The sequence below is a fragment of the Ziziphus jujuba genome, chromosome 5 (genome assembly GCF_031755915.1).
Source record: "Ziziphus jujuba cultivar Dongzao chromosome 5, ASM3175591v1".
Classification (NCBI taxonomy): domain Eukaryota; kingdom Viridiplantae; phylum Streptophyta; class Magnoliopsida; order Rosales; family Rhamnaceae; genus Ziziphus; species Ziziphus jujuba.
In genome coordinates, this window is record NC_083383.1 from 24243184 (window position 1) to 24256267 (window position 13084).

At 31.6% G+C, this 13084-nt stretch overlaps 2 protein-coding genes across 2 annotated transcripts; one reads left to right on the forward strand and one right to left on the reverse strand.

Annotated features, from left to right (window-relative positions):
* Positions 1-492: 492 nt before the first annotated feature.
* Positions 493-6806, forward strand: LOC107421319 (uncharacterized). The gene is given in 13 exon segments (XM_016030538.4): positions 493-801; positions 1088-1222; positions 1307-1333; positions 2108-2198; positions 2989-3032; positions 3161-3259; positions 3656-3713; positions 3837-3889; positions 4615-4716; positions 5058-5123; positions 5647-5771; positions 6093-6264; positions 6533-6806. Coding segments are annotated over 13 exon segments (1158 nt in total). The 5' UTR covers positions 493-684; the 3' UTR covers positions 6602-6806.
* An 840-nt stretch (positions 6807-7646) lies between these two features.
* On the reverse strand, positions 7647-10166 carry LOC107421321 (uncharacterized). Its single transcript, XM_048475855.2, has 3 exons — positions 9803-10166; positions 8516-8756; positions 7647-8419 (listed from the first exon to the last, which is right to left on the reverse strand). The coding sequence occupies exons 1-3, from the start codon at positions 9962-9964 to the stop codon at positions 8025-8027; spliced, it is 798 nt and encodes a 265-aa protein (XP_048331812.2). The 5' UTR covers positions 9965-10166; the 3' UTR covers positions 7647-8024.
* Positions 10167-13084: the final 2918 nt, after the last annotated feature.

Below are 13084 nucleotides of genomic sequence, written 5' to 3' on the forward strand. Positions count from 1 at the left end.
TTAGGGTGCATAGTAAGATTTTAGAAGTTTGGTATAAAGATAATTAATCCCGAAATATAAAAGATTTTAATAATGGACATACAAAATCATTTCATCTCCATTTTTTAGTAAGAAAAAACAAATATTTTTGTTAGCCAACGTAAATAAAAAAAAAAAAAAAACAATCTAATAGACATATTAAGAATAAAAAATATGATTAGAAAACTAACTTTGAATATTTGGACGATCAAGTACTAAAATAATTTCCAATTAATATGGACAAATAATATTTTTATATTGGCCAATTGTCGCGCACACACACACACACAAAATAAAGTTGACGTGTGGAAAGCAAAGCAAGTCAAAAAGCCGTGAGACAGCAACCACATGTCCGCGTCCGTCCGTCCACCTGGCAGTAGGTGCAAACACTTGGCTGGCTGGCTGAAGTGAAAGGCAGGCAGGGGCAGTTCCGTAATTCCATGGCAAGTCTTTTGTCGCTCACCGCCCAGATGAAACACAAAGAAAAGGCTGTTGGCGATTCCTGAGAGAAAGTCGGGGGTCTTCTTTGTCTTTTTGATTTTCTAAAATGGAGTGAGGTCCGAGAGAACGCCGTTTCTCTCGGTGTCTCCGCCTCCCATTTCCTCAATTTTCATTCTCTCTCTAAGCTTCTAGCTTCCACGTCAAGCGTCGTCGTTTATACGGAAAATGTCGGCAATTTCGAATCTCCCAGCGTATGGTCACGGCGGTTGCTCCGTTCGTTTTCCACAGAACAAGCTCACCAAGTTTCCGGCAACACTTTCTTCTCCGTTCCTCAGAAGTGAAGTGAGATTTTGAATTTTTCTTTTTTGCGTCTTTCATGTTTTGTTTGCTATTGCTTCCGGATTTGTTCAGATTCTTCTGTTGCATTGCCTTGTACGCTATATATATATATATATATATATCTCGAAGTGTTTGTTAGTTTCTTTTTTTTTTTTTTTTCTTGCATTTATATTCATAGGATCCGAAGTTAGTTTTATAAATTTTATTCTATTTTATTTTTTCATTTTTTCAAATATAAGTGCAACGATCTTTGCTTTGTCCCTAATCTCCGTTGTTGTTGTTGTTGTAGGATAATGCATTTCAAAGCTGTCGGTTAGCTCAGGGAAACTTAAACGGGGGAGCCAAGCATGGAGGTGTTCGTATGGCGTTATTAGACGAGAGGCTTGCTCGTAGTGGAGATTTGTTTAAGTCTTCTGAGATCCTTGTAATAAAATTTGCATTATATTTTGTTAATTACTTTCGAATTCAGATAGTTTTTGATATATATTTTTTTGATGTTTCTTTGCAGGCATATGATCTTGTTCAAGGAGCTCTTGTAAGTTTTCTGGTTTTCCAAGCTACTAATCTCTATATAGATTATATAAATGCAGCTAAATTTTCAAAATCTAAATGCTATTCTGTTTTCTTTAACTCAGTTATGTGCAAGTGGTATGTAGTAGGTCTCTCTCTAATTTTATTTTATTTTATTTTATTTATTTATTTATTTTTGTTTAATTTTAACTTGGTGATAAAAAATGAGTTCAATTCAAATTTCTCAAAGCATTTCTTAAATATTGAGGGGTAAATAAGATTTTCCTTCTTGACCGGGGGAGTAAAGTTTTATACCATGAAATTGCTCCCTTTTGAAAAATTCCCTCATATGAGTAGATTTTTGTTTTGTTAGTAATGCAAATTTTATTCGAGCCATCATCAGTCTTACATGCTTTAGCGGTTAGAAGGTTGGTCCAACTATCTATGTCAAACCAACGCAATGCATTATTTTAAAATTCTGCTTCATGTTCATGTCCATCAAATAATTGCATCTTGTAGCCTTATCAAATTACGGGACAAACATTGGGCATTACAGGCGCAATGTGATAAATTAATAATAATGGAGTTACAAGAATCCAAATACAAAAGCAGCAACAATCCAGTTTTGATACGATGTTTATTTATCATTGCTTCTACAAGCTTAAGTTGTTAGGAGGTGGAGGTGACTCTGTATTTTTAGCCTGTAAGATAGATATTATATTTAACATAACATGACTGTTTCATAGGTCTTCTCCAAAGACTGTAATTGTACATTGTATCTAAACAATTCCACGTGCAGGTTAGATGGAGTTCTGTAATGGATCGATCAGTTCCTGATCCACCAACGGCTGTTTTTCTACATGGCATTCTAGGTAGCCGAAAGAATTGGGGTAGGTGTCTTGCACTTCCATACTTTCTTAAACAATACTGATAGTGTCATTTTCTCCTAAAATTGTTCCGAACTAGAATGAATAATAGCAGAAGATATTTATGCATTTGTATCTTGATAATTTTTTCACCAACACTATTTTACTCTGATTTTATTTTCCTCAGATGCCTCTCATTTTAACATGTTCATGGGAGATTCCTTTTTTAAAAAGTTGATCGAGTCATGTAATATCTATACAATTTTTATCACCCTGTGTGCAAAACAGATTTTGGTGCATTTCCAAACATATTACAGAACTGAAACATGTTATAGAATTCTAAAATATTTTTGAACAGGGAAACTAAGTATTTTCCTCTTTTCTGTTTTTCTCTTCTCCTCTCCTTTTTTAATCTTATTTTTGTTTTTCTAGGATGCCCTTCACTTTTGTTATTTTCTTAGGAGATCCCTTTTGCCTTTTCCTTAAAGTTTATCAAGTCTTATCACATATTTAATTTATAATATGTTATACTCTGTTTCCTGGGGTGTAAACATGTTTTGGTGTGTTTCCAGAAATTTTCAGTTTCTTCAATATGTTATTGAATTCGAGAATATGTTCTTTGTTTTTTCCTTAAAGGAAACTTTGTACTTGTCACCGTGGTATCTTCAGCTGCTCTTACATTTTTCTTTTTTTTTTTTTTTGGGTTGATTTTTGTTAAGGATCTTTTTCTCCACTTGTGCTTTAAAACTTAAATTTTATTTTCCATGCGAGTACAAAATGGTTTTCTGATCTTTTACGTATCATATATTTATAGGGACCTTTGCTCGAAGGTTAGCACAAGAGTTTCCAACATGGCAGGTATTATTCCGTGTTTGTGCTTGTTATTCTTCCTTTTCCAAATAGAATGTCTTTTATTTTTGATAAAATTCTTAAGCTTATGCCTTGTTGTAGAATCTTACTTGTTCCTTATGTTTATGTTGGCACAGTTTCTCTTAGTAGACCTCCGCTGTCATGGTGATTCAGCCTCCGTAAAGAAGAGGGGGCCCCATTCTGTTGCATCTAGTGCTCTTGATGTCTTGAAGCTAGTGCGTATAACTTAATGTTGGCTATATGACAAGAACATTCAATATATGCAGCATTTAAGCCATTTATATATGATTAAATTTATGTCAGTTATTATAGCATTGATAGTGAAGTACTATGATTATTTAAGATAGGATTTATGTATGCAAGTTTTTCCCTTTTACAGAATTTGCAGCTCTAAACCCATTTACATACGTTTACATTATTTCTTACATGTTGTGATTGATAGTATTGGTATTTGACTAAGATTCTATATTATTTATTCTATATATGAAATTCTTATTTCTTGCCCTCTTTCCCTTCAAAAATGAGAAAGTAAAATGCAACTTTCATGCATCATTAATGATATATTCCATGTTATGTTGTCTGAAAATTTTTTTCTACCTCTTTGTATCTAGGTTCGACAGCTGAGAATAACACCCAGAGTTTTAGTTGGTCATAGTTTTGGTGGAAAAGGTATTTCACTTTAATTTATAAGTTAACAGCAAAAACAGTACTTGAGAGCAACAGAACTCTGGATTTACTATAATTTTGATGATAGTGCTTCTCACTGCGTATTTCCTTTAATTTTATGTTTAGTTGCCTTAAGCATGGTGGAACAAGCTGCAAAACCTCTTGCAAGACCAGTCAGGGTAAGTTGCTTGCCTTTGAATATTGACAAAGACTTTGGAGTTGGGAGAGTGATATTTACATTGAATGTTTTGTCGTCCTGCATGGCTACATAGATATGATGAAAATGTATGTTTATAACTTTGGCATTAGGTTAGAATTGTATAGATGTTGAATGTTTAAGCATCAGCAGATTTCCAGGTGCCTCTCTGTGTAGTGAGAGAGGGAAGGGAGTGGCTGAGGGGTTGGGGCAAGGATGTATGTGCACTTGTGCATATGTCTAGGCGTGAATGCATGTGGTGGAGTGGGTAGATGATGATATTATGCTTCTGGGATTACAATTAGAAGCTCTAATTTTTTGTGTGGGTAGGTTCATTTTCTTTTGCATGTGTTGGTATATGTGTGTGGGTGGCTATGTCTGGGCTTCCGTGTGGGAGGGGGGAGGTAGATCAGCTTGTTAGGGATGTGTACGTGGTTGTGGGTTTGAGCTCATGTGTTGGTATATGTGTTTGGGTGGCTATGTGTGGGTTTCCGTTTGGGAGGGGGAGGTAGATTGGCTTGTTAGGGATGTGTACACGGTTGTGGGTTTGAGTGGGTGGTTTAGTTTCATGGTTTTGGAAATTCAATTAGAAGCTCTAATTGTTTGGCTTAAAAAGCTCAAATTGATTGCACGAAATACTTGTGTCGTAGTCTTAATTGTTTTCTACTTTTTCATTACTCTTTTCCTTCTTGTAAATGATTACTATAGGTGTGGGTTCTAGATGCCACTCCTGGGAAAGTTCGACCTGGTGGAGATGGGGAGGACCATCCCTCAGAGCTAATATCTTTTCTGAGTACACTGCCAAAGGAGGTGAATTCATAATTAATTGTTAATCCCTTGTTTTTGGTTCTTTTCTTTTCCTTTCTTCTTGTTACCCCGCCCCACCCCCCCCCCCCCCCCCCCCCCCCCCCCACATCTGGATGATTATTCCCTGCAAAATGTGGAATAATGCCACTATCAATCTTTTTGGAATAATGCTACTCAGTAACTCATTGTTGTAATTTAGCAATATGCTTAGTTTCTTACTTCACTGTGCTTGCACTTTTTAGACTTCTTTATGCATATCATTGATTGCATGTCATGAACTGTTATTCATCCTCATTAATTTTGTGGGCATTGGTTGTAAAATTGCTCATCATTCTGCAAGGAAGGTATCTTCAAAGCATGATATTGTGGCTGCTCTAGTTCAAGAAGGGTTTTCTGAAGATGTGGCACAGGTAAACTTTGAATATCCAGACTGTTTCTGGAAGTATTAGCCTGTTAAGTTTATTTAAAGTTTGGTCCCTTATGCATATGAATTAAACCTGTTTTCTACTAAGGGTGTCTGTTTGTTTACGACCTGATCCACGTATGAGAAAATGATCCAGAGAGGACATGCAATAAATGGGTTAGGATTGAGCATAAAAGGATATGTATAATGGTCAATATGTTTAACAGAATTAGTCAGCATGTAAGTACCAACTCAACCTTATTACCAAAAAAGAAAAAAAAAGAAAGTATCAAGTCAACCAGTCTAATAGAAAACTGGTAAAGAATTGATATCATAATTAAAACTAATTGGTTTACATAATCTGCATTTGTGTGTCAACTATTTTATATAGATATATTCGGTTGGATATAAGCTAATAAAATATATGTTAAAATGACTTTTTATTTATTTTTTGTTGTTAGATTTGCTTTTGATGTCATAATCTTGTAATAAATTAATTTCTATTTTTGTTATATATTGATCACATGCAGTGAGTGGTTACTAACCTTCGGCCAACTAGCCCTCCTGGTTTGTCACCATCATCAAACTTCTCATGGGTGTTTGATCTCAAGGGAATTGCTGAGATGTATCAATCTTATGAAAAGACAAATTTATGGTAGTAACTTCATTTTGTCATTATTTTGTAAGTTTTAAATATAGTTTGCACTTTTCAATTCATAACAATGTTGGTTGCTCCACTAGCAAAGTAAGCTGTACCTACTAGCCTAGAAAGATCACAAAGTGTCAACTAGAAATCACCTTCCTTCCTTTTATTATTTTTTTTATTAATTTTACTTATTCTGAACATTGCACTGGAATTCTGCACCTTTAAAATAATTTTTATTTATCAATCTTTCATACTGAAGGAACAATGAATTCCCTAATTGAAATGTTTCCATTTTCACTGACTAGTTAATTTTCTTCAAATTATCAATAGGAAAATTGTTGAGGATGTACCTAGAGGAGTACATGTGAATTTTTTGAAGGCAGAAAGAAGTTTGCACCGATGGTCACTCGAAGACATTCAGAGGATTCATGCTGCTGAAGAGATTGCTTCAGAGGAGGGAGGTGGAGTTGAAATGCATGTGCTTGAGGATGCTGGCCATTGGGTAGGTTGCTTCCTAGTTTTTATGTCTATATTTGCAGCACAGAAAATTAAGAATATGGGGTTGGTAGGATTCAAACACAATGCCAATAGGAATAGACGATACCATTTCTTTTATCTTTCTATTAACATAGTTAATTATTCATGCTTTAGGCTTTTTAATCTGTGAAACACTTTGATTAAATGATGGAAATGTTTGTTGAAAATTATTCCTGTGTTTGAAGTTAAGTTGGATCTGGGAAATGCTCATTTTGTTCTTAAAATTTTAACAGGTGCATGCTGATAATCCAGACGGACTCTTTCGGATTCTTTCATCGTCTTTTCGAGGCGTCAGAACCTGAGGGATCTCGATTCAGTTCACAGGTTGTAGCCCTCAGATTAAGCTCCAGCATTTTTTTTTTTTTTTTAAAATACCTGTTGTGTTAATATATTTTTGCATCCTCCCTTTCCATTTTGTATGCTTAGTGTATGTAACACTGTATCATAGTAATTCTTTTTTTCTTCATTTATTTATTATTATTTTTTTTTTCCCTCTGTTCTTCTTCTTCTAATCCTGGCTACTTTTACTATGATACAGTGTATCATAGTAATTTTCTATTTCTTTCTTAATTTAATTTCCCAACAATATATGCCTAGTTAAGTCCTCCTTTCCTCTATGATTAGGTATTTTATCTTAACAGTTTGCTGTAATCGATAAATTCCATCTTGCCTCGTAATCTTCTTCGTCCTTATGAGTTATAATAACCGGATCATGAACTTTAAGCATTATCCACCACTAAATATATATTTATAGCCAAAAATTTTAAGGGTCTCCCATCCTATTTAGTATGATTCTGTCTCTCTTTTTTCCCCCTTTTTTGTTTTTGGGGTAATAATATGTTTTCTGGTTGTTATTGATTATTTGGGTACGTTTATCAATTCTAATAAAATTGACGAATTATAAAACTATATATATGTATGAAAAACATACACTACAAATCTATTGCACTATAATATTTTCAAGGATAGTCCAGATTATAATGGCGCTTAGAGTAAACAACCGATAAGGTCTGGCGTTAAATTATTTTCTTCCCCAATTTATCATGTCCCAAGGAGGAGGAAGAAAAAAAAAAAAAAAAAAAAAAAAAAAAAAAGAGGAAGAAACCGTTACACTATATAATCGACTTCATATGATTAATGCATATAGATACCAGTATTAGTATCTGCCACGTCGTACATTCTGATAGTGTATAAGCACTTTCAACATAAACATTGCAGCTTAATTAGTTGAAATGGATTATCAAATAAGAGTTGCATAAGAATCTCTTTCCATACAATCCTTACAAAGTCTTTACGGTATAAAATTTTTCTCTCTCTATTTATATGCATGAAGATTTGCACCCAAAATTAGCCTCTTCTAAATATGAGATTCATTAACACCATAAATATAATCAGATCCACAAAATTTATGCTTACATAAATTTGAGATTCATCAAGTGCCCTCCATAATCATTGTTCTAACACACCGCAATCTTGTACTATATCTCTCTTGCTACAAAACCATTTCTACTCAAATACGCCACAAAGGCAGAGGTAAAAATGCTCTATATTCATATTACAATACATATATTTATATATTTTTATACTCCAAAATAACTATATATAGCAGCTTTTCGAATGGGGCTTGCCTATATATGTAGATCCTCACATCAAGTATACTAGCAAAACTTTTGTGGTAAAAAGAGAGCCAAAATTTTCCAAACTCTATTGATATCCTCTAATTAATTATGTGACTACGACGGCTGTAGGTGCAGCACACTGCAAGCTGCAAGAATCATGAGGTTGTCTTGGCATTGATTTGTTGGAGGAATCCATAAATGCCCATTTCTCAAAGGAAGGCGACCATTTCATCAGCATGAAGCTCCTCTTTCTCCACGGCCCCATGTGGATTTTCTTCTCCTTCATCGACCTCTTCGCCGCCTTACACACCAGCCGGACTATGGTGTTTAGATAGTTGGGTTTTCCAATGTAACATTCCGGCAACTGCCCCACAAGTTTCTTGTACTCTTCACTCGCTTTTGCAATCTCAAACTGGTCCCGGAACTCCACTTCCACCAGAAATGGGACTTGTTTTATTCTGCTCGGTATGTTTCCAATCACTTCAATATACTCATGTGTTCCTGAAGTTTCAAATTTAAGGAATTTATATAAATGCCATGACACTATATTAAATTATCAATATTTAACCCCAAAAAAATCCCTTTTGCTAAAGTTACCTCGCGGGAATTTTTTCGTGTCCCTCCATTTTGATGTACATAGAGTGGCAGTGAATCCTTTGTCACAAAGCAAGTCCACAACTCTTCGTCTCAAGCAATTGTTGCAGCCAACAATATCGATTTTTTTGGGCTTAAGGCAATTGCACAACTTTGACTTATTATCTGATTTTGCTTTCTCTATGGTTTGCGTAATCTCTTGCCTAAGTTTTGCTCCTGTCAAGCTATGCCTCTCTAAAACCTCCTGAATATTACATAATTCAACCAGAATAGTTAAAAACTCTGATGCAAAAATGAGCTCATATAGTGTCAATAAAGACCAAAACATAATAAGGTAAAGTACAAAAAATGAAACAGTCAATTAAAAGATTTTTCTTCTTTTTTGGGTTTCTGTGAACCTTAAGATTTTGCTGTCTTTCGCTTTCTTTTGATGATGTTTAGTTTTGAAAGATTAACATTAGCAATCCACTTCATATTTGTCTTGTAGCAATTGATGGTCCACAAAAAACCAAACGCATGGAAGAAAAAAGACCAATTATTATTTTGGCAGTGGGTCAGTAAGTAGGCAAAATATCCTATTTCCAAAATTCCCTTCTTCTTTTTTTGTCTTAATATTCAATATTCATTTGTCTAATTCATTGTTGGCCATTCGTTTGATTTAAATATCTATCTCACCTAGAGTTCAATATCAAGCAAACCGATTCAAATAATTAATCACTAATAAAATTAAGAGCATTGATTGTGGGTTGCTGGATGTGTGGCCAAAAAAAATTGACAATATTGATATTTAAATGTCAAAAATACATATTTAAATTAAAAATTATTTTTTAACAGCATCATGTAAAATAATTGCTATCGATAGCTATTAATAATTATTAATTAATTATATATTCTATTAATGTTTTTAAAAAAAACTAAGTTTTTAAGAAATATTTAATTTTTATGAAAAATAGATAATATCTTACAAAATTACAAAATTTTTAAAAGTAAACATTTATATTACAATATTTAAATTACATTAGTTTAACATTTATTATGCACCATTACAATATTCAAATTACATTAGCTTTTAACATTTATTATGCACATCGCCATAGAAGAATAGTTTTTAATATACTTACAACCCACACCTTTACTGAAGAGGCTCGAATTTTAAAAATAAACAAAACCAAGAACAATATGAAATACCCAACATCAATTCTCTGGTTTAAAATTAAGTAATTAAATTCATTCTTTCAGAACCACTAATCACTTTTTTCTTGGTAAAACAATATAATATGAAAAATTTACCTGAAGAAGGGCGCGCTGGGATTCCCAGTAGAAGTTCCTCTCTGCTGGGTCTTGCGATTCATCATCATCGGATTGATATTGGAAGCAATTGCGATTGGATGATTCATCTGAATTACAGTGGTGGAAAAACATAGAATTAAGTATCTCTTCAAGGCTGTCCATTGGATTAAAGATGATCTCCACCAAAACCCAACAGCCTCACACACAGGAATATTATCAATCGGATTTTCTCATTCCATAATTATATTCCTACAACAAAAATGTTTTCGATACAGAAAATTATGAAACAGTAAGTGAAGAAGAAGAAGAAAGAAAGAAAGAAAGAAAGGTTGGGAAAAAAAAAAAAAACAAAAGGCTGTTGCGAGAAAATGGCCGTGAAATTGTGAGGCTATTTATAGGAACTGCACGTCAACGGATAGGTAGAATTTTTGGAATATGCTTTTTGGACAATTATTATTTTTTGGTTTGGGCAAATTAAATGGTCCTTTTTTATTTTTTATTTTTAATAATTTTGGTATGAAGGTTGGAACTTGAATCTTTAGGTGAGAACATAATGGCTTTTTATTAGACTATTCTCTTTTTTTTTTTGGGATAAAATTTTATTATTCTATTCTTATAAGGATAATTTAGGCGTTTGTTATCCTTAATAATTTGCATATTATTGTTACATGGTTTTACACTTTTTTTTTAATTTTTAAATAAATAATTGCTAAATGTTCAAAATAAGTGACTTGCTAAAAAACTTATTGGTATTTTTTTTTATATTATTATTAAAACTATATTATTGAAATCATAATAAATTAAAATTGAAATGTCTGAATTAGATTGAATTATATTACATTTTAATAGATAACGTAAAATTGAAATCATTAATTATCATTATAAAAAATTAAAAATTAAAATCTAAATTGCAGTGCTTTAAATTTGAAGTTTAAAGTTCAACAAATTACTTTAAAATCATTTGTAAAACAAGCTTTTATATCTATATATATATATATATATATATAAGAGAAAGTAAAAAAAAAAAAAAAAGAAGAAAAAAGGCAAAGCTTAAAAGGAGTGAAATTTATTGATCCCTAATTATTGAATCGTGTTGCGAGAGGCAGCACTTTTTTTGTTGTGGAATTTGTACCTTTTCTCTATTGCTGTTTATTTATTTATTTTTGCTATAATTTTCTCTATTGCTATTTTGATATTGTGGGTTTTTGCAAAAAGAGAAAAGAAAAAGGAAAAAGAAATTGATATTGTGGTATATTCACTTTGTAATTCGCACGTGTAGTTTATATACTACATAAACAACATATATACACACACACATATATATATATATATATATATATATGCACATATAGCCTTCAAGTATGACTATGGAAGCCAGTCATCTCCTTCCTTTTGCAAGTTGCAGAATTTGGGGTCCCATATTCCATAATTTAAACAACTTTCTGTATTCAAAGTTTATGAATAATGGTTAAGGCTTTTTGACTGTAGAGTGAAACGTGACTCATGCATCCAGGCTTGATCGGACGGATGGAATTGTATATTCAAACGTGAATTTTACTGCAGGTGATCTTTCCACCTCAGATTATCATCGAGATAGTATTTTTAAAGGTCGAAATTATTGATTTTCTTTTTGTAAATAAATTATTGATGTTAAATAATAAGTTGAAGAGGGTGTTGTATTATTTTGTGTTGAATTTGGCTAGACTCCCCAAATGCCATTTTATTTATTTATTTTTTTTTTCCTTTTTGGTTATGTATAAATGTCTATGTTTTCAGCTATCCATACAGAATTTTTTATATGGGATGGACGTCATAAGAACCTTAAAATAACAACATCCTTATATAATAGATCATATTTATTATATATATTGATTACGACATAGAAGAAAAAAAATTCAAAATAAAATTTTTCATTCTATTTTTATAATAATCATTAGTCGAACTCATAAATGTTATAGATTATTTTACTTCTGCATTTAGATTTTATTTTAAAAAAATTAAAACATATTTAAATGATTTTATTTTATTTTATTTTGTTTTGAGAGTTAATAATGTAATTAAACCATAAATTAGTATTACAATAGTGATTTGTAATGGCGAAGAGAAAATAATTTTATATATATATATATATATATATATCAAAATGAGACGCTATCATTTTGTAAACATTTAAAAATAGTTTTCAATTTAGCATTACATGACATTAAGTGTGTGGATTTAGTAAACAATTTTAATAGCAATATATATATATATATATATATATATATATATATTATGGCCGTGAAAACAAAAAGCTAGGGCTGAATTTGATTCGTCAATAAGTTCCTTTGAACATTCAAAGTTCATCAGTAAGCTTTTTTACAACCTTCAAATGACAAAAATTAAACAAGATAAATGAATTAAGTGACAAATACATATTATATATTTTTGATAATAAAGATATATAAATATATATATATATATATTAAAACCGAGGTAGCTTTACAATTAAACCAAAGAACCTAGGAAAGTTTATAATATTTTCTCAATCATTTTAGAAAATTGAAACAGTAGAGACAAAGAGTAGTGTTCCATTGCAAACCGTCAACTTTGTTTAATTAGCCATTTATTTACTAACAACTATGATAAATAATGTTTTAAAACAATAATATAATTAAGCTAAATATAAGTAAAGTTGAATATAGGTCAATAACATATTATCACATTATTTGCTACTGGGTCATTAATAAAGTTGGCGGTGTGCTAGTGTTGTTGCATGAAACAAAATTTGCTTTGTTATGAACTTGTAATAATTGCATAAAATATCTCTATTTTTTTGGGGCGCTGTCAAAATAATCTTTGCACATATTTTTTAAGCAATTTCATCTATGCATTTCGTTAAAAATGTCAAATAGTTTTTTATTTTTATTTTTTTATTCTAAAGTTTTGTTTTTGCTTTTTTTTTTTTTTGGTAAATAAATTTTTGTTAACTTTTAACAAATTTTGCCACGATTCTTGTGTAAGACTTTCTTATAACCCTGCTCTTACGCCAACAATTCAAAAATTTTAAAATATTACAAAAACACAATAATTTTTATTGTGGAAAAAGGATGAACTTAGTTAGAAATGAATGTTTCAGGTAATTTTTTATAATTTTTTAAATGTCCACATGACAATTATAGATAATACAGGATATTAGCGACAATTTGATGTCAAAATTTTTCAAAAACTAGAAAATAATTAAAATAGGGGTTAATTACACTGAACACCTTCGAAATTTTTTTTAATTACAATCGGTACCTT

What these genes read in the sequence shown, in the direction of transcription:
- LOC107421321 (XM_048475855.2), bottom strand. Translation starts at nt 9,964, where the DNA reads ATGGACAGCCTTGAAGAGATACTTAATTCTATGTTTTTCCACCACTGT. An exon ending in CCCAGCGCGCCCTTCTTCAG is followed by an intron (nt 8,757 to 9,802) that starts GTAAATTTTTCA and finishes TGTAATATTCAG; the next exon opens with GAGGTTTTAGAGAGGCATAG. An exon ending in CACGAAAAAATTCCCGCGAG is followed by an intron (nt 8,420 to 8,515) that starts GTAACTTTAGCA and finishes TTGAAACTTCAG; the next exon opens with GAACACATGAGTATATTGAA.